Genomic DNA, 22,577 nt, shown 5'->3' with positions numbered 1-22,577 from the left:
TAAAAAATGGGCAGAGGATCTAAACAAACATTTTTCCAAAAAAGGCATACAGCTGGTCAAAAGACACATGAAAAGATGCTCAATATCACTAATTATCAGGGAAATCCAACCAAAACCACAATGAGATATCACCTCACATCAGTAAGAATAGCTAGAATCAGAAAGACAAGAAATAACAAGTGTTGGTGAGGATGTAGAAAAAAAGGAACCCTCATGCACTGTTGATGGGAATGTAAATTGGTGAAGCCACTGTGGAAAACTTATGGAAATCCCTCAGACAGTTGAAATTAGAAATACCATATGATCCAGTAATTCCACTACTGGTGTTTACCCAAAGAAAACAAAAACACTAATTTGAAAAAGATATATGCATCCTTATGGTTACTGCAGCATTATTTACAACAGCCAAGATATAAAAGCAACCTAAGTAAGAGTGTCCACTGATGGATGAATGTATAAAGAGGCTACAATGTGTATGCGTGTATAATGGAATACTACTCAGTCACAAAAAAGAACGGACCTAGAGGTTTGGTTTTTGTTTTTTAAGATTTATTATTTTTTTAGAGAGAGAAAAGGAGTGCACAGCTGGGGGAAGGGGTAGAGAGAAAGGGGAAGTAGATTCCCTGCTGAGCAGGGAGCCCCATGTTTTAGGGTTCAGGCCCAAGATCATGACCCAACCCAAAATCGGGAATTGGACACCTAACCAACTGAGCCACCCAGGCGCCCCTGAATCTAGAAGTTTTTATGCTAAATGAAGTAAGTCAGAGAAAACAAATACCGTGACTTCATTTACATGTGCAATCTAAAAAACAAAACAAAGAAAAGATAAAAATAGATATATACATATGGAAAACAAAGATGGTTGCCAAAGGGGCAGAGGTTTGGGAGGGGGATAGGCAAAATGGATAAAGGAGAGTGGGAGATACAGGCTTCCTATTATAAAATGAATAAGTCACAGAAGAAAAGGCACAACATAGAAAACACAGTCAATGGTACGATAATAGAGTGATATGGTGCCCGATGGTAGCTTTACTTGTGGTGAGGACAGCATAACATAGAGATTTGTTTAATCTCCTGAAACTAATGTAACATTATGTGTCAACTACACTCCAATAAAAAAATAAAATAAAAAATAAAACAAATAAAAATAAATAAAACATGGAGATTAAAAAAATAACTAATACCTATTACTCCCAGCACTCCTGCAGTAGAATGCAAGTAATTCCAAAAATGGACAAAGTACTGGGGATGGAGGTAGCTAAGAAGAAAAACTATTATATGACTCAAAATCCCCTCCCAGATATCCTTCCCAATTAAACCAAATTTTACATCCTTTCCTTACTCTAATCAACACTGGGCCCAAACAATACAGGAATTCTATCAAAACAGGGTAGACAGACAAGGCTGACCTGCTCTCTCTACAACTTGAGCCCTTCCCTGGCCCAGAGATTCAGGGATGCCCTACCTGACGTCCTGCTCCCTGCAGAAGAGACCATGGTCTCTAGTTTATATGGAACCTCAATCCAGCAGGCAACCCATGGGATAGCAGAGAATGTGGTTCTGGCCACTGACTAATTTTCAGATTTTTCGAAAACTGATTTAGTGAGGTCCCTTTACTTATTTATTTATTTTTAGATTTTATTCGTTCATGAGAGAGAGACAGAAAGAGAGAGAGAGAGAGAGAGAGGCAGAGACGCAAGCAGAGGGAGAAGCAGGCTCCATGCAAGGAGCCCGATGTGGGACTCGATTCCAGGACTCCAGGATCACACACTGGGCCGAAGGCAGGCGTTAAACCACTGATCCCTCAGTGAGGTCCTTTTAAAAACCAACCAACCGACCAACCACCATGAATCTGACTTAGATGGAAATTTGTATAAAAAGTAGGTAGCTATTCAACCATAATCATGTGTGCTGCTTCTTCATGCAAACAATCAAGACAATTCCAATTTGTATAGCTGTGGCCAATACATTAACCTTTAAAATCCTCTAAAGTATGCCAGCTTGCTCCGTTTATATTCACTTCTTTGTCGGGATGTGGTCAGAAAAAAAAAAAAAAGGAAAGAAAAGAAAACAGCTTGGGGTGCCTGGTTGCCTCAGTTGGTAGTACGTGTGACTCCTGACCTTGGAGTTATGAGTTCAAGCCCCATGTTGTGTGTAGACATTACTTAAAAATAAAATTTTTTTAAAATTTTTTAAAAATTTATTTATGATAGTCACAGAGAGAGAAAGGGAGAGAGGCAGAGACATAGGCAGAGGGAGAGGCAGGCTCCATGCACCGGGAGCCCGATGTGGGATTCGATCCCGGGTCTCCAGGATCGCGCCCTGGACCAAAGGCAGGGGCCAAACCGCTGCGCCACCCAGGGATCCCAAAAATAAAATCTTAAAAAAATAAAAGTACTTATTCAGTTGTCTAAGAGAAAAGAAAATTGTAATAAGGCATAGAAGCAGAAAAATAAGAGATGGCTGAGTTACTTTAATTCAAATGTGGCCATAACTACCAGAAAAACTCTCAAAGTATATCCAAACCCTTGTTTTAACTGATGATAATTAAGCCGCAATTATCAAGTCTTTAGTCTTGTGTCTAGCTTCAAGAAAAACTGAATTCTTCTATACTTGTACCCTCACTAGGTTGTAATGACTGTCGTAAATTAAGAACACAGGAAAAGAAACATGGAATGTTAAAAGCACAAGAAACTTAGCAATCTCCTCATCACTTTGTAGATGAGGTTCCCAAGGCCCCAACTGCAGAACCTAGCTCAGAAGCTCCTGAGCGGGAATCCCTGGGTGGCTCAGCGGTTTGGCGCCTGCCTTCGGCCCAGGGCGCAATCCTGGAGTCCCAGGATCGAGTCCCACGTCGGGCTCCCTGCATGGAGCCTGCTTCTCCCTCTGCCTGTGTCTCTGCCTCTCTCTCTCTCTCCCTCTCTGTGCCTCTCATGAATTAAAAAAAAAAAAAAAAAAAAAAAGAAGCTCCTGAGCATAAAGACAAGTCAAGCGCCCAGTTTTCCTGAGTCTGGTGTTCTCCACCTTGCATTTATCTCTCACTTCCCAAAGAGAAATACACTAGCAGGCACACATCAAAATTTGTGTATAAACACTGAAGAAAGCAAAAAACAAAGATACTCTTATGAACCAGGAAACACACCACTGGGTTTTTACCTCAAAAATATAAAAACATGAATTCAAAGGGATACATGCATCCCTTTGATGGTTATAGCAACATAACTGATAATAGCCAAACTATGAAAGCAGCCCAAGTGTCCATGAATAGCTGAATGGATAAAGAAGAGGTGATATATATACACACAATGCAGTATCACTCAGCCATAAAAAGAATGAAATCTTGCCATTTGCAACAACGTGGATGAAGCTAAAGCATATTATGCTAAGTGGAAAAGGTCAGTCAGGGAAAGACAAATACCATATAATTTCACTCATATGTGGAATTTAAGAAACAAATGAGCTCGGACGCCTGGGTGGCTCAGCGGTTGAGCGCCTGCTTTTGGCCCAGGGCATGATCCCAGAGACCTGGGATCCAGTCCCACATCCGGCTCCCTGCACGGAGCCTGCTTCTCCCTTTGCCTGTGTCTCTGCTTCTCTCTCTGTGTGTCTCTCATGAATAAATAAATAAAATCTTAAAAAAAAATGAGCAAAGGAAAAAAGAAAGAGAGAGAGACAAACCAAGAAACAGACTCTTAACTATAGAGAACAAACTGCTGGCTACCAGAGGGGAGGTGGGTGGGGGATGGGTGAAATAGGTGACGGGGATTAAAGAGTACACTTACCATAATGGAAAAAAAATAAAATAAAATGATAAAAGCAATTGCCTTTCAGAATCCTATGTCCAAATATCAAATACATTCAATGTGAAACAAAGTATTTGGAAGGACAGAATGTAACAAAATATTAGCCTCTTAATAAAAGGGTCTGTGAGGGCAGCCCGGTGGCTCAGCGCCTTCAGCCCCGGGTATGATCCTGGAGACCCGGGATCGAGTCCCACGTCGGGTTCCCTGCATGGAGCCTGCTTCTCCCTCTGCCTGTGTCTCTGCCTCTCTGTCTACCTGCGTCTTTCATGAATAAAATAAATAAAATCTTTTAAAAAATAAATAAATAAAAGGGTCTGTGAAAAAGATCGTTGAAATCTACATAGAGAATGCGCCTGACCCTCTACTAAATGCATAATTATATGTTGCCACAGTTCCTCCATTTCCCAAAATACCATCTCTGTAACCTCAACTATCTCACAAGCACATGCCAACAGTCATGGGAGCATCAAAGAATGCAAATATATTTCTTGAAATTACTGTCTGTAAACCTTGACAGGCACTCAAATTACATCCCAATCCAAAAAATCAAGATGTTGAATCTATGGAGAGAAACAAAATATACCCAAGGGTCACAGTTAAGAATACAGGATGGCATCTGGGTGGTTAAGAACTAGCATGGAAATGGAAGAACATTCAGGTCAGCAGGGGAAGATCTGCAAAGGATGGTAGGTTGCTTATGTAAGATGAAAACGATGCTTCATCTCTTTGGGGGTAAAAAGCTATTCAAAGATAGCTGCCGTGATTAGCTTCGCCCTGCTGAGCATCTAACAGTATCTCCTTTGCCTGCTCGCTTCTTGCATCTTTAATAGGTGATGAAAAGCTGCAGTAAAAAAGTAGTCCTGTGCATGTGAAGAAACCGTAATGACGACAGGCTGAAATGACCAAGCCTCAGAATGTTTCAATTCAAATAGAGGATATTTTCCTGTGCTCCTGCTAGAATTATAGGACAGCCTTCAGCAGCTGCTTTTCAAAGAGCGAACAGCTTGCATTAGCCAGAAAGGCAGGTTTACAGTTAGTTACAACAGCTGTTTTCCCCTTCTTTACCAAACAGCAGGATCTCCTTGCTTGCTCAGCCGGACAAAATCCTCAAAGATGAAACAGACACAAAGCAAAATCTCCCCCAAACAAAGATAAATTGGTAAATTCCAGAGAAAAAATTCTACTCAGGTAACAAGGCAGCTAATTACGGGAGAGATTAGTCAAGCAACCTACCTACCCATAAAGATATTTTTAAGGATGAATACTGTTATTCTATGCGTAAAGTAATTCAAAGATCAATGAAAACATAATTCAAAATGAATACATTAAAAAAATGCATCAATGGGGCACCTGGGTGGCTCAGTGGCTGAGCCTCTGCATTCAGCTCAGGTTGGGGTCCTGGGATCCTGGGATCGAGTCCTGCAGGCACTCGTCCCACAGGGAGCCTGCTTCTCACTCTGCCTCTTTCTCTGTGTCTCTCATGAATAAATAAATTAAATCTTTAAAAAAAATGCATTAAGCAAGGTATTAAGCAAGATTGACAAATCTCTGCTATACTGTAATATTATGTTCCCTATAAGCAAAGGGCAGCAATGACCCTCAATATAGGCTTCTGTGGGGCAGGCCAGGGCCTAGCTGAGAACTAAACCGACTCCTCCAACTCAAAAGAAAAGGAGAAACTTGCTGGGTTTCCTACACACAGTATAAAACATCTGAGCTTCCCTTTTCAGTACCAGGTCAATCTTACACTGTTCAAAATACTGAAAATGTGCATGCTCTAGACCAGCTACTGCTATTTAAAACCTGATTAGAAAAAAATTAAAAATTAAATAAAGAGATAGATAAATAAATAAATAAATAAATACCTCATTAGAATATTTCAGGGCTAAGAGAGGAATTATTCAAATAAAGATTTTCTAATAAAGTTTTAAAGAAAGTCACATCAATGAATTGGTATCTCTTAATACTTAGATAAAGGAGATAATGGGAGTGGGATGCCTGGGTGGCTCAGTGGTTGAGTGTCTGCCTTTGGCTCAGGATGTGATCTCGGGGTTTGGTTCCTGGATTGAGTCCCACATCAGGCTCCCCACAGGAAGCCTGCTTCTCCCTCTGCCCGTGTCTCTGCCTCTCTCTTTGTGGGTCTCTCATGAATAAATAAAATCTTTAAAAAGAGAGAGATAACAGGAGTAATTCTTGTTTTCCTTTGACCTCAGTATTTTTTTCAGATATGAATTTGTTTTTATTATCTTAAACATTAAGAATATGTGAAAATCATTGAGGAAACTGAGTTTAGGGCAAAATGAAACAAATGACCATAAGATACTAAAAAATGCAAAAGTTTGGAAACCACCATTATAAGGACTCCCCATTACAAAATATATTACAGTCACAAAATATAAAAAACTCAGTTGATATAGGGAATTGATTATACTGAATCTAAATTAAATTTTAAACATCATTTAAATTGATTTAATTCAAATAAAATTCACACAGTCACTAGTGACTAATAAACTGAACTTTAATGACTCATATTCAGGAAGAAATGTTTAGTTTCATATTGAAAATTTTAAATTAAATAGAGCAGTGTTACTGAAATATTTTCAGGTATCAGGGTCTCTAGAACTCATAGCGCTTTTTGCAAACCACCTAAAACATTGATTAAACTTCACAATGATTAAATAACTCTTTGCAAAATCAGACCCCTCTTTACACTAGATTTTATTATACCTGAGGAAAAAATATCGATGGGAATGTGGAAGAATAAACCATTCTTTGAATTTAGTAGCAAAACTCAGTTCAAGTTACCTCGCTAAATAGTTCAGAAGCCCTAGAGAGTTAAGAACAGCCACATTTACACATGCAATTTAAATTGCATCTTTTTATGCCCTTTTAACGTTTAAAAGTGTAGCAGCACCTAATAACCTCAATTACCAACAGTTTCTGATTTGTTTTGGTCTTCTGCCTTTATTTTGGTTTTCTTTTTTTTTAAACTGAAATTCAATTAATTAACATACAACGTATCACTAGTTTCAGAGGTAGAGTTTAGTGATTCCTCAGTCTTCTATAAGACTGTCTTCTGCTTTTAGAAAACAGAAGCCAAACAGCTTTTGGCTCAATAGCAATCTCAAGTCACCAGGGCCTTAAAGATAACAGAACTCCTATACGGACATACCATGCTCTTGCTTGCTGATTTCATCCATAACTGGACTGAGCATTCAAGATCCTCCTTCATCAGTTTCCCTGACTTTGTGGGGTTCCCATCCCACAAGCCTATTACACAGTCTTGTTTAGTGTGGTAAATTGTTCCTATCTCCCATCCCCCCCCCACCCCAACCAATGTGCAGGCAAGAGTACATGTACTCCAGGTCCTTTCCACGCCAAATAAACAAAGTGCCAGGCAAACAACAAATATCTAACCAGCTTTTCACTGATTTGTTGACATCAATGAGATGTCTGAGGTTTTATTCAATGTTCCTTTCCTGTGAATAGTTCCTTCTGCTGAAAAAGCATTTTTCTTTACCTTATAAAACTTTATGCTTCGTTTGCATTCCAGTTTATTTTCAACTTTTATCAAGGTATGTCATGGTATGTCATGGCTTTCAATGAGAAAATGTGCAGTGATAGACAGTCCAGTGATATGAGAGCACCCAAGACCTGACCTCAGCACAGCTGGAGTTCTGAGAGTGAGCATACAGGCCATAAGAGGAATACAAAGCAGCAGGCCCAATTCTTTTAGAAGGAACACTCAGCTCAAGGAAACTTAGAGCTTGCTCTGGCTTTCTTTCTTTTTCTTTCCAAAATATGTTTTAAAGTATCTATCTACCTCCTTCCTGCTACATATTATAAATTTTCACCACAAATCAGTTTGTATATATTATTCATGCTTAAAATTTTAATGTGCCATAAAAATTTTTTAAATGAGTCTCTGAAAAGTATATCTTTTTATTCAAATTATAAACCCAACTTTTATCACAAAGAGAAGGCTCAAAAATGAAAACCAAGAATCACATCTCTTAACTTACCATATATAGGGGAAAACGTGAAGTAGTTCAGGTGACAAATGTTATAGGCTTCAATTCTGACATCTTTCCAGATGCCCTGGGTAGGAAAGGATGGCCCCCAGTCCCAACTAAAGGAACTCTGCTCCTATAATTTCAAAGGGTAAAAAGAAGATAGATCCTGATTACCACGAAATTTAAACACTATGAAAGATCTGTTCTTTAAAAATATTATATACATATATATCAGTTTGCTAGGGCTGTCATAACAAAATACTACAGACTGGATGGCTTAAACAACAGAAATTTATTGTATTATAGTTCTAGAGGCTGGCAAGTCCAAGATCAAGGTGTTGGCAGATTTGGTTTCCCCTGAAGCCTCTCTCCTGGGCTTCCAGATAGCCACCTGCTCCCTGTGCCTTCAAATAGTCTTTTTCTGTGCACACACACATATACATTTCCTCTTCTTATAAGGACATCATTCATACTTGGCTATGTCCCACCCTAAAGGTCCCATTTTAATCTAATCACATCTTTAAAGACCTTATCTCCAAACCAGGTTATATTTTTAGCTACTGAGGATCAGGACTTCAACATACAAATTCAGGGGGTGACACACAATTCAGTCCATAATAGTGTTTGTGTTCTATGCGTGTTTCCCATATAGAGAATCTAAAATGGCCTACAACCATCCCCTCCTGGAATTTATGCCCTGTGTAATCCCTCTCCTCCAATATGGATTAAACCTAGTGAATCATTTCTAACCAAGAGAATACAGGAGAGGTGATATCATTTCCAAAATTAAGTTATAAAAAACAGCACCTTCTGTTCTGGGTGCTCTCTCACGCGCTCTCCTGGCCATGAGGGAAGCCAGCTGCTATGCTGTGAGGCAGCTCTGTGGAGAGGCCCACAAGAGTAAGCAGGCTTAGAAGCCAATCTGAGGCTTATCAGCCAATCGTGATAACCACACGAGTGAGCTTAGGCACAGATGCTTCAGGCTTAGTAGAGCCATAAGATTACCACAACCCTGGTCCATACTTGACTGTAACCTCATGACTGGCCTTGAGTCATGGCTATACCACACTCAGATTCCTGACAGAGAAAAACTAGGATAATGAATGTTACTTTAAACTGATAAGTTCTGGCATAACTTGTTATACAGCAAATAGATAACTAATACAATAACTACGAACCTATGCAACATAGTTACATTTGGCAGAAATGTTTTCAGAACATAAAAATCTGATTATGTACATTTATTCTTCAAAAGCATCTGACAGGACAGCCCGAGTGGCTCAGCGGTTTAGTGCCGCCTTCAGCCCAGGGCCTGGTCCTGGAGACTCAGGATCAGTCCCACGTCAGGCTCCCTGCATGGAGCCTGCTTCTCCCTCTGCCTGTGTCTCTGCCTCTCTCTCTCTCTCTCTCTCTCTCTCTCTCACTCTCACTCTCTCCCCCTGTGTCCCTCATGAATAAACAAAATCTTAAAAAAAAAAAAAGCATCTGACGTTGACGCAATACAATAGTTACTCTTTAAACTTCTCCAAAATATCTCTGAATTTACCACTGTATTTAAGTGTAATAACTATAAAGAATATTCTATTTAAGTGTAATAACCATAAAGAATGAGAAAAATCTTTATTTAAAAATAAAGATAATTAACATTCTGAGGCTATGAGCTCAGCTTTTAAAAAGGAATAAGCACCACAGGGAGTACTAAGACCTTTCTGAATGGAGCATTTGTAGAATAGAGCCTGAGGAATCACCCAAATCATTCTCATTTAAGTATTATTTCCTAAGATCTGTATTTACCTGAGATAAAGATAAATTAGTTTCCATTACAGAGAAAAGCAAAGAATTAAAATCACTTCACACCATTCACATTTGTCTAAATTCACCACTTCAGTATCAGATTCTCATGTTTGGAATGAAAACCATCTTGGGGCTATTTATTGAGGAGTTTGTAAATTTAGGTATATAATTCCTTTATTAAGACAGAGATAAGGAGGAGGGCGAAAATATCCAACATCTCATAAAGCAGACTATTTTCCCCATCAAAGCCTACAAATCACTCTTATTCATACAACTTCTCCAAATGAAAGTTTTCACTTATTAAAAAAAAGATTTGTGAAGTGCTCTTTATATTTCAGGCTGGGAGTACATCAACCTACAAAACAGACAATCCTGTTTATAGTGCTCACAGTATGGCAAGAAATTCAGGTATTGAATAAATAATCACAAATGCAAAAGACACCGACAGGGAACAATACAATGGGGGAGAGGAGAAAAAGGTGTCAAGACAGGTATCCCTGAATAATAGTGACTTTTATAAGGAGATCTAAAGGATGAGTACGACTTATCCAGTGTGTTTAAAGGATAAGGAAGTAAAAGCATCCCTTTCAGAAGGAACAGCACATGCAAAGGCCTTGAGGTATAAGAGTATGATACAGTCCAGGAGATGAAGAGGGAGCAATGGGAAGAAATAGGGAGACGACCAGAGAAGTGGGCATGAGCCCAACCAAACCCAGACCTTTAGCCTAAAGGCAATGAGAGACTTTTGAAGAGCTTTTTTTTTTTAATTTTTTTTTAGGATGTATCACTTTTTTAAAAAAATAAATTTTATTTATTTATTCATGAGAGACACATACACAGAGAGAAAGGCAGAGACACAGGCAGAAGGAGAAGCAGGCTCCATGCAGGGAGCCCGACGTGGGACTCGATCCCAGGTCTCCAGGATCATGCCCTGGGCTGAAGGTGGCGCTAAACCGCTGAGCCACTGGGGCTGCCCTTTGAGGAGCTTTAAGAAGGAGAGTGCTCTAACAATTTTTGTCTGAAAACATCACTCTGGCTGATCTATGGAAAATTTATTGGAGGAAGGCAAACAAGGTTGTAGGATCCTAGTTAGATGGCCAAGGTAATGTTTCATGCAAGAAATGATGATGGATTAAACTCAAGCATGGTAGCAGGCATAGAGCATGGGAAGATCACAGAACTATTAAAGAGGTAATGTCCACATGCTCAAAATGCTTTGTAATGCGTTGGAGGGAAAAGAGAGAGGAAGTTATCAAAAATAGCTCTTTCTCTACCTCTCTCTCTCTCTCTCTCTCTCTCTGTGTGTGTGTGTGTGTGTGTGTGTGTGTGTGTGTCTCATGAATAAATAAATAAAATCTTTAAAAAAAATAGCTCTTTGGTTTCTGGCTTGAGCAACTATTCTGGATGGCACTCCATTCAATGATACAGGGAACCCTGGGAGAAGGGTTTAAATCCAACTATAGTTTTGGACATCCTGAGCTGTAAGTCCCTGTGAATCATGAATCAGGCAAGTGAAGATGCCGAGTAGGCAATCCAGTATAAGGTCTGGAATTGAAGAGAAGTCCGGACTGAAAATACAGTATTAGAAGTCATTAGAAATTTGGTTATTGAAGAAGTGAAGCTAAATGAGATAGCCTAGAGAGGGTATACAATGAGAGGAAAGTGTCTAGAACAGAGAGGAGGGTGAATAATACAACTTCTAAAAGGGGTAGGTTGATCTGGATAAAGAAACTTAGAAGGAATGTTCAGAGATATCAGTGGAAAACAAGGGGGATGGCGGAGAACATTGTTAAGAGGGTAGCAGAAGTGATGTGTCCTACCATCCAGACTGGACAGAAAAGAGACAAGAGGGGACTTACATTGACATCTCTACTCCACTAAATTCATATAATCAGTTATACACTTAGACATCCGTAACTACAGAAATAAGTCCCCAAAATAAATAATAACAATACCCTACATTTTGAATAGCTAGCTATATAGTACTTTATCATATGCAAAGTGCATTTACATTATTATTTCACTGTATGCTCCTATCAACACAGTCAAAAAGAGAAAGGATTAGCTCCATATGTAAATGATGGACTTGCCTAAGATCATTCTGGTCACAAAGCCAGAATTCAGATCTAAGATGCCTGACTTGCTCTCCAATTTAGGTCTCTTTCCATTGGACCATTTTGGTCTAGCCAGAAACATCAAGATACAATTCATTGCTCTGGCAAGTTTGCCCCAGGGTTAGCGTTCCACACATCCTGAGAACAGAACATTTGGGTCTGATTCTTGGTTTCAGATAGAACTCTGTTCCATTTAAATAACCTGAAAGTGTGTGGGTTTTTTTTAAAGATTTTTTATTTATTCATTAGAGAGAGAGAGAAAGAGAGAGTGCAAGCAGTCAGGAGGATCAGAGGGAGAGGGAGTTGGGATCATGACCCAAGCCAAATGCAGGCACTTAACTGACCCACCCAGGTGCCCCAAAAGCATTTTTTAAATGCCACAAGCTGAATGAGGGATAGAGGATTATTACACATGAATATATGCATAACATTATATATTTTTACTGATGACCTAAAAAGGCAACATTAGGACTTAGGAAGTCTTCATTTTGTTTTTTTTGTTTGTGTTTGTTTTTTAAATTAATTTATTTATTTATGATAGTCACACACACAGAGAGAGAGAGGCAGAGACACAGGCAGAGGGAGAAGCAGGCTCCATGCACCGGGAGCCCGACGTGGGATTTGATCCCGGGTCTCCAGGATTGTGCCCTGGGCCAAAGGCAGGCGCTAAACCGCTGCGCCACCCAGGGATCCTCAAGTCTTCATTTTGATCGAAGATTAAAGATAGAAGAGGAGAGAGAAAACGTGCAAACTCTAATATTCAAACCACTGTGCCATTTGAAGCCCAAGGCCAAAAACAAAAGATGAATTTTAAACAGAAGAATAAGTACACAGTATTTCACAGAATACCTGAATGATCAGTTACAGACTGTTCCTTTATAGTACTATGAACAAATGGTTATATTGAGACTCTGACACAAATTTAGTTAGGCTGACTAAAACAAGAGGGGGTATAATTTTGACCTTACTACTTCTATTACGTAAACATAATTTAATGAAAAATCCATCCAGCCTGAAGAGAGCCACTTAACTTAAATAATCAGCATTTATCAACTGAGGCTTTAGCTAACAAGTACTGGAAAAATATTCTAAGTATCTTCTTTTTTTTTTTTAAGTTTTTATTTATTATGAGAGACAGAGAGAGAGAGAGAGGCAGAGGGAGAAGCAGGCTCCACGCAGGGAGCCCGATGTGGGACTCAATCCCAGGACTCCAGGATCATGTCCGGGCCGAAGGCAGGTGCTAAACCGCTGAGCCACCCAGGGATCCCCTCTAAGTATCTTCATAATGAAACCAATGATTACATTTGTTGTTACAACTAAGTGCCAATTTCTAAAAAAATTTAAAATAGAATTACCATATACTCCAGTATCCCACTTCTTGGTATATATGCAAAATAATTGAAGGCAGGATCTCAAAGAGATATTGGTACATCCATACATAGCAACATTATTCACAACAGCCAAAAGGTGGAAGCAACCCAAATAAATGTCCATTGACAGACAAATGAATAAACAAAATGTGGCATGCACAAACAATGGAATATTATTCAGACTTAAAAAGGAAGGAAATTCAGACACATGCTATGCAATATGAAGAACATTATGCTAAGTAAAATAAGCCAGGCACAACAAGACAAATATGCATGATTCCGCTTATCTGAGGTATCTAGAGTAGTCAAACTCATAGAAACAGAAATAGCAGTGGTTTCCAGGGGCTGGGAGGAGGGGAAAATAGAGAGTTGTTTTTTTAATGGGTATGGAGTTTCAGTTTTACAACATGAAAAGTTCTTGAGATTGGTTTCACAACAACATGAATATACTTAATACTAGTAAACCACACTATTAAAGATGATTAAGATGGCAAAATTATGTGCTATCGTATTTTAACACAATTAAAAATTTTTTTTAAGATTTATTTGTTTGTTTATGAGAGAGAGAGAGAGAGAGAGAGAGAGGCAGAGACACAGGAGGAGGGAGAAGCAGGCTCTACAACGGGAGCCTGATGCGGCACTCGATCTCGGGACTCCAGGATCATGCCCTGGGCCGAAGGCAGGCACTAAACCGCTGAGCCACCCAGGGATCCCTAAAAAATTTTTAAATAAAAATAAAATTAAAAAATTAATGCCGCACAGAATACTAATCCAACCACATACTGGAATAAACTCAAGTCATTTAGATTCAGATGAAACTTAAAAATAATCATCGGGCAGCTCCGGTGACTCAGTGGTTTAGCGCTGCCTTCAGCCCAGGGCCTGATCCTGGAGACCTGGGATCGAGTCCCTCATCGGGCTCCCTGCATGGAGCCTGCTTCTCCCTCTGCCTCTCTCTCTCTCTCTCTGTGTCTCTCATGAATTAATAAATAAAATCTTTAAAAAAAAAAGAAAAGAAAAATAATCATTTTATGGATTTTTTATTCATTTTTGTTAGATTTTATGTGAGCCTAGCAATAAAATATAAGAGCACATCAGCAAATATATTAATATTTGCAGAAGGCTTCCTATTAATGAGAATCGCTAATAAATATAAACTGTACAGCCTGGTGAAAAGTTTGATAAACCTAAATGTTAAAAAAATAATTTATAGGGGTGCCTGGGTGGCTTAGTCAGCTAAGCATCTGACTTTGGCTCAGGTTACAATCTCAGGGTCCTGGGATGGAGCCCCCACCTTGAGTTCCTCACTCAGTGGGGTGTCAGCTTGTCCCTCTGCCCTTCCCCCAGCTCCTCCTCTCTTTTTCTCTCTCTGAAATAAATTAATAAACTCTTAAAAAATAATTTGTAAGATTACATTATCAGTCACCTATTTTTCTTCTTTTTCTGTTGTTACTTAAGTTCTGAAGTATGTTTCAGGAAGGAAATCAAGGGAGACAAAGATTCTCCACAAAAATTCATATAATCTTCTGGTTCTGATTTCAAGTTTTCCATCCCATGAAGCAGTCAGGAAGAGACACCCAACTTCTGAAATAAGATTGGTGCTGTCAAACAAGCATTTCACATGCCAGCACATCCCATTATCAAGGCTAATGCCCCCTCCATTTGCAACACCATTACCTTTCGAATAAAGTTGACATGACACTGGCCCTTCTGTACAAGCGGAGGGCAGTCTGGAGGCACGGAGTAGCTAGTGTGAGCTTTGCTCTGCTGGGCCGCATACAACACTGGTGACTGGAAACGCAGCTCAAGGGAGTTCACATTGCTAACCACACTGGTAATATCAAAACTCTGCATTAAAGGAAAGAACAGATATAGCAATAGACTCATGTGCAAAATTTTAGATACAGACATATAAAAATGTATGAGAGATGCATAATATAATTGAAATCTTTAGGGTTAGGCTTTTTGTAGAAGAAAGCACTTCACTGAAATAGTATAACTTAGGAGTACCTGGGTGACTCAGTTAGTTAAGTGCCTGCCTTTGGTTCAGGTCATGATTTTACACTGAGCTTCCCCACTCAGCGGGAAGCTTGCTTCTCCCTCTCCCTCCGCCTGCTGCTCCCCCTGCTTGTTCTGTCTCTCAAATAAATAAATAAAATCTTAAAAAAAAAAAAAAGTATAACTTAGTTGCCTGCATAAAGTTACAGCTGAGCACATTCTCCTCCCCAAAAGTAGATTTCTAGGTTTCTCCTTCTATTTGTATGAACAGATGATGGTCCTAGGCCAAGAGAGCAAGAAGAAAGTATCTTTAGCCCTGGAATGTCTGCTCTGGCTATTTACATTTGGTCTTGAAGTTGCCAAGGAGTTTCCTAGGGGCTTTGTGACAACCTGACTCTCTGGTATGAACAGCATGTAATTCTAAGTCATAAGTTATTTTGGTTTCAAAAGTATATTCTTGAATGAAGATCAGGATATGACATCTTAATGGTATTACTCCAGAAAGGAGGGAACATTTTCTCTTTTAATAATTTGTCAATTGGCATTTTACATGAAACTGAATCACCAAATGAGAGAGAGGGGAACAGCATTTACTGAACACTTATCATGTGCCAAGAACTGTGTCAAATATTTTATATAATTAGCTTATTAAATCCTCCCAACTCCATAGGGTCTGTGGTGTTTTCATCATTCTACAATGAGGCAACTGAGAATGAAAGTAACTTACCCAGTGCTTCAAAGAGCTTGTAGCTGCCTGCATGGGCAATTATGCAATTACCTTTCTCTACTCACAACAATTAACACACAAACACATATAAGTAGGTTTTAATCTGATGTCATTGTATACTTACATATCTTTTGAACATGTTATCTGTTTTCCCAATAGGAACATTATTTAGCAGGACTTTTGCAACTGTATCAACGCCCTCAAAAATCAAATTCACTTTTTGCCAATTGCTTAAAAAAAGAAAAGATTTTTAAAACAAGATGTATAAAACTTTAGCTTAAAAAAAAAACTTTAGCTTAGATAAATCTTCATTAGTTAAAAACTAAAGGAATAAATATTTCACAGAAAATACACATTCTTAAAAAAAAGAAAATACACATTCTTAAAAAGCAGTTTCCGATGAAATTTTCAAAAGCATTGGTTTAATACATTTTATTTAAATTCATTTAATTAACATATAGTGTATTATTAGTTTCAGAAGTAGAATTTAGTGATTCATCAGTTGCATATAACACCCAGCGCTCATTAATTACATCACATGCCCTCCTTAATGCCCATCACCCAGTTACCCCATCCCCCCACCCCTCTAGCAACCCTCACTTTGTTTCCTATAGTTAAGAATCTCTTACAGTTTGTCTCCTGATTTCATCTTATTTTCTTCCCTCCCTTTACCTATGATCCTATTTTGTTTCTTAAATTCCACATATGAGTGAAATTATATGGTAATTGTCTTTCTCTAATTGATTTATTTCGCTTAGCATAATACCCTTGTTATATTGCCTGATCTAATCTTAATAATAACATTAATAATATCTTTCTTAATAATATTTCAATTGCCAAGGAGAGATAGATGGGGGGGATGGGATATTTGGGTGATAGGCAAATCTTTCTTAATAATATTTCAATTGCTAAGGAGAGATAGATGGGGGGATGGGATATTTGGGTGATAGGCATTAAGGAGGGCATGTGATGTGATGAGCACTGGGTATTACACACAACTGATGAATTATTGAAAACTATATCGGAAACTAATGAAGTACTATATGTTGACAAATTTAATTTAAACTAAAAAAGGAATAATATTTCAATTGCCATAAAATCATAAGCACAACTTATAATTTTGAAACATACTGACCTTCTAGGACTTTACAAAGTTCTTATGATAATTAAGTTAAATAGTAGACCTAAAATATTTTCACAAAATATTATATTTACTGACACTATCTAAAAGAACACATTAGCCAACCAACAAGTATTCATGAGTGAATATTACGTGCCCAGCACTCTGCTAAGCCCTACTGGGAACTAAAACACTCTTTGAATTTAAGTAATCTGCAGTCCAGTTGCCATTCAAGCCTAAAACACAGGAAATGAAAAAAAAAAAAAAACCCTCTCAATCTCTTCTACTTTATAATATTAATATAGTCTTGTTGGACAGTCTACCGGTGCTATCTAGAGCTTATGTTACAAGGGAAGACTTCAAGAAAGCAACAAGAATTTAAGGACAAATATAATAAATAAAATGTGGTATATCCATGCAATAAAACATTACTTAGCAATAAAAAGAAATGAAGTGGTGAATGTGACAGCATGGATGAACTTTGAAAACATTATATGCTAAGTGAAAGAAGCCAGTCACAAAGGACCACAGATTGTATGATTCCATTTAAGTGAGATTCCCAGAAGAGATAAATCCATAAAAAAATGAATCAGTGGTTGCCTAGTGCTGGGATAGAGATGAGGGGATGGGGATGTTGAGAACAGCTAATGGGTATGGCTTTCTCTCTGAAGTGAGGTTAGCGATGGTGGCACAACTCTTTGAATATACTAAAAACTACTGAATTGTATACTTGAAAAGAGTGAATTGTACAGTGTGTGAATTAGGTCTCAATAAAGTTTTTTTTTTTTAATGAGTAGAAATGTCTAAGTAGAAGGTAGACCCCCAAAGAAAAGAAAATTCAAAATAAGGAAGTGCTAACAGCATTAGTACATTAAGATAATAGGCTAGATTCAGGTGCAGAGGCTGCACTAGGGAGCTACAGGGAGGAATCTGGTCAAGTCAGCAGGGTAGGAGGGGCTGCAGGAAGTGGCACAGGAATAGGCAAGATTAAGCAGTATTTTCAGACAATCAGAGAGGATTAAACTGGTTTTGTCAATTAAAATGAAGACACTGTCAGGGCGCTTGTGTGGCTCAGCTGGTTAAGCATCCAGCTCTTAATTTCGGCTCAAGTCGTGATCTCAGGGTTATAAGATTAAGGTACCCCCTACCCCGAATCTAGCAAGTCAGCCTCAGACTCCCACTGGACAGGGGATTGACATTTTCTCCCTCACCCTCTGCCTCTCCCCCTGCCCCCCACTCATACTCACTCTCTCTCTCTCTGTCTCTCCCTCTCTCTCTTCCTCTCCCTAAAATACATAAATAATTTTTTTAAAAAAGGAAAACACTGTCATTCTTTTTTTTTAAGATTTTATTTATTTGTTTATTTGAGAGAGAGAAGGAGAATATCAAGCAGACTCCCCCACTGAGTGCAGAGCATGAAGCAATATGGGGCTTGATCTCAAGACCCAAAGATCATGACTTGAGCTGAAACCAAGAGCTGGATGCCTAAACTACAGAGCCACCCAGGTGGCTCTGAGCAAGAACGTCATGGTAAAACCAATATTTTGGAAAGATGAATCTAATGTTTGGGGAAGATGAGTCTAATGTTTCTATATACCAAGACCAGAGAATAAAAAGACAAAGCAAGAAATTTAGTTACACAGCTTTGGCCCAATTGCAGGCACTCACTACCAAAGGCCTAGGCAAATGTGGAAACTGAGAAATGAGGAGGAAGGGGCTGAATCAAGAAAAACGATGGCAGAAATTAACAGACTGCATACAGAGATGAAGAAGACAGTATAAACCAAAAACACCTTAGGCATAGAAGGTCAGCAAAATGGTGTTACATTAGGAGAAACAATAAGGCTGTCAGAATATAAAGTAAGCTTTATGTGGGAAAGTCAATTGTTTAAATTTTGGATATGCTGAATTCAAGATGAAAAAGGACCCCTTAACAGATATCTTAAATATGATTTGGAAATAAGAGCCTGGAGCACAGCAAAGTTGTGATGTTGAGCACTAGAATCTGGTTTTATTTCTCTTTTAAGAGGCCAGTAAATAATTACCCAAAAAAAGTCAGACAAAAGGGACAGAAGATTTTTTTTATTTAGCTATAATGGTGGTAGATACAAATGGGTTACTTTCTGCTATATGGAACATTATTGAAACTGTACTATGCTTTTCCTCATGGCTTCATGACATAATTAAGGCCAATGCCATGGCCTCGATAGCTGCTTAACACCACATGGAACAAATGATATATCTCTGATCTTACTTGACAAATTATAAAAATACACACTCTATTGATTATGGGGTGGAGACCAGAGAGAAGGAAATGGAAATAAGAGAATTGAATAGGTCTGAGTGACTCCATTATAACCACTGGAAGAATAACCGAGTAAGACATAATTTCATGACTGATGATCAGTGGCACCATTCTTATATAAAATCAAAACATAAATATTCACTTTTATAGGAGAATGCTTTAGTCTGGCAACTCTCTGATATGTACTCTAAATAAACAAAAGGTTATTACAAAGAAAGAAAAAGAAGACCAATAATAATAACTAAATACATACAGATGTACATACTGATATACACACTTACGTACCTAATGTTAAAGGGAATTTTAAAGTTCTTGCTATAGGTCCAGTTATCCAAGGAGATCCATCTGTAGTTAAGATCATTAAATCTGTAGTAAGGATCCTGTTGATAAAAATTATGGCAGATGATTATGCAAAAATAATAAATTAAATAAACATGAAATAAATTATTAACAATAGCCATTTGTCACCTAAAAATTAATGAATTCTTGGCCTAGGAGTATAAGCATTTCACATGCTGGAACATCTCATCCCCAAGGCTAAAGCTCCATTCATTTAATTTCCAACAAAATTAACATAGCATTAACATAACTAAAAAATACTAAAAAATGTTTTTTTAAAAAAGTCCAACAAAATACCTCAATGAAAGAGCTTTGAGATAGAAATAACATAGTTTCATTATCAATAAGAACATGTATGGAGATGAAGATTACCTGTCCTTGCTAAAACCAAACACAGAACTTCCAAGGTATTGGCAGAAAATAAGCCAAAACTTCTGGTATGTGGCCCTCGGGGAATTTTAAGATTTTTTATTTTTATTTTTTATTTGACAGAGAGAAAGAACATGATAGAGCACAAGCAAGGGGGAGTGGCAGGGGGGAGGGAGAAGCAGACTCCCCGCTGAGCAGGGAGCCCAATGTGGGGCTCGATCCCAGGGTCCTGGCATCACAGCTTGAGCCAATGAGCAGACGCTTAGCCACCTGAGCCACCCAGGCGCCCTGACTCTCAGTCTCTTACACCCCTTTTATTCTCACCGTGCTTATTGTGCCACTATAACCAGCTGGCCTCCAGGGGGGAATGGTTCTCCTCTACTACCCAAACATCAGCAGAACTCCCACTTCTTGGATTCACTTAGCATTTCCAAAGTCATTTTTCACTAAGCTTTATTAAAGCACAAAAAAAACGATCTCTACAGAGAATACACAGCCAGCACAGACAAACTTCAGGTTGCTTATATTATCTTAGACCAGGTCAGCAAACTACAATCCACAGGCCATGCAGCTCACTGCCCATTCTGTGTGGCCAGTGAGCTAAGAATGGGCATGTGTCAATAAATAAAGTTCTATTGGAGCATAAACATGCTCATTCCCTTACAACTCATAAAGGGCAGTTTTCATGCTACAATAGCAGAATTAAGTGGGTATGCCAGAAGCCATATGACCCATGATGCCTAAAATCGTGTCCAGTACTTTACTGAAAATGGTTGCCAATCTCTACCCTAGGTGACAGGCCTGCTAGGTGTTCACAGATACTGTTCTCACTGAGTGTCCAGTCCCAGGCCCTCCCTTTCATAATACTTAGAGATCTTTCTTCTCCTACCCATTTTCCACTGTTTACCTTTCAAATGAGGATGTAGAAAAGAAAGTGGTAAGTGAAGCTTTTTGGCCCATCTTTCTGTGAACATCATCACAGCTTCAAGAGGGAAACAGTGCAGCCCTCTCCATCTGGGACAAGACCAAGGATGATTTCCTCAGGGATTGCATCTCCAGATGGAAAAGGAAAAGCCAACTTTGTCTAACATCTAACAGATGACCAAGTTAGGTTGACAATGGCCAGTTGGGCACTTGCTCAGAGTTCAAGTCAATGAGAAGCACTACAACGTGGCTGGGCATATGTCAAGATGCAAAGAATGGTATCTGTCAGCAATTGTTCCTGCCTGGAAGAAATATTTTATTTCATTTTTAAGACTTTATTTATTTTTAAGTAATCTCTGTACCCAGTGTGGGGCTCGAACTCACAACTCCAAGATCAACAGTCTCATGCTCTACCAACTGAACCAGCCAGGCACCTCCGGAAGAAATATTTTAATATACTACTAGGGAAGGGTGTAGTTGATGATGAGATTTAACAACAACCAATAATCATCAAACTGACTTTTAAGGACTGATCAACAGTGAGGTTGTATTCTGCTAAGTGGGGTGTGCCAGGCCCAGCCAACTTGTTTCCTTTTCTACTCTTCCCACACACAGAGGACTCAACCCCCCCATTGAATAAGCACGGAATAAATATTTAAGGATACAGGTTTAAAGAAGTACCTAATTATTAGCCTGTTCACGTATCTTCACCCAGCCTTATTTATAACTCTACACTGTGGACTTAGTCCAGAACAGTTAAAAATATCATGAGAAGAGGGTGTGAAGGCTAACGCAGTTGCAACATGTCATCCTGCTAAGCCGTGGGGCTAGCTGATGATGTGGCTCGTGGGGAGCGAGTCCCCTTGAAGGAAGCTGCATGTTGAGTTCAAGAGGCCAAGCTTCTCAGATATATTTTTTCTAGACAAATAGAACTTAGAGATTAAAATTTTTCTTTTAGTTGAAAGAAGCAAATCTGAAAGGCTACATACCATATGATTCCAACTGCAGGACGTTCTGGAGAAGGCAAAACCAAGGCAAAGCTAAAAAGATCAGGGCTTGCCAGGGCACATGGTGGCTCAGTTGGTTGAGCATCTGACTTCTGGTTTCAGTTCAGGTCATGATCTCAGGGTTACGAGATTGAGCCCCACATTAGGCTCCACACTCAGTTGGGAGTCTGCTTGAGATTCTCTCTTTCCCAGTCCTCTGCCCCCCATACACACACACTCTCTCTCTAATAAATAAATAAATAAATATTTTTTAAAAATCAATGGTTGCCAGAGATTAAGGGACAGAAGGGTGAATAGGCAAAGCACAGAAGATTTTGAAGTCCGTGAAACTCCTCTAAATAATACTATAATGGTGAATACATATCAGAATAAATTTGTCAAAACCCACAGAATATACAACACCAAGAGTGAACTCTAATGTAAATTATATACTTTGGGTGATAATGATGTGTCAGTGTAGGATCACTGATGATAACAAATGTACCACTCTGGTGGGCAGATGTTGGTAATGGGGGAGAGGCTGTGCATTTCTGTGTCAGGGGGTGTATATGGGAACATTTTCATTAAATTTTGTTGTGAACCTAAAATTGCTCCAAAAGATAAAGTTTACTCACAACTTTCCTCTAAGGGAAAATATCTTACCTTCCCTAAAATAAAGATTACAGAAGCTTAGACTACATTTATAATAACTATT

At 38.7% G+C, this 22,577-nt stretch overlaps 1 protein-coding gene across 1 annotated transcript in view; it reads right to left on the bottom strand.

The window, feature by feature from the left end:
* Positions 1-22,577, bottom strand: part of MANBA (mannosidase beta) — a 115,257-nt gene that overhangs the window by 80,389 nt on the left and 12,291 nt on the right. The window contains exons 2-5 of the mRNA XM_038582020.1: positions 19,530-19,624; positions 15,944-16,049; positions 14,772-14,942; positions 7,826-7,949 (exon numbers count right to left, since the gene is read on the bottom strand). Coding sequence (XP_038437948.1) covers positions 7,826-7,949; positions 14,772-14,942; positions 15,944-16,049; positions 19,530-19,624 — 496 coding nt within the window. The remainder of the gene's footprint in view (positions 1-7,825; positions 7,950-14,771; positions 14,943-15,943; positions 16,050-19,529; positions 19,625-22,577) is intronic.

This window comes from Canis lupus, chromosome 32, assembly GCF_011100685.1.
Source record: "Canis lupus familiaris isolate Mischka breed German Shepherd chromosome 32, alternate assembly UU_Cfam_GSD_1.0, whole genome shotgun sequence".
In the NCBI taxonomy this organism is placed as follows: Eukaryota; Metazoa; Chordata; class Mammalia; order Carnivora; family Canidae; genus Canis; species Canis lupus.
This window is presented reverse-complemented; position numbering and strand designations above follow the sequence as displayed.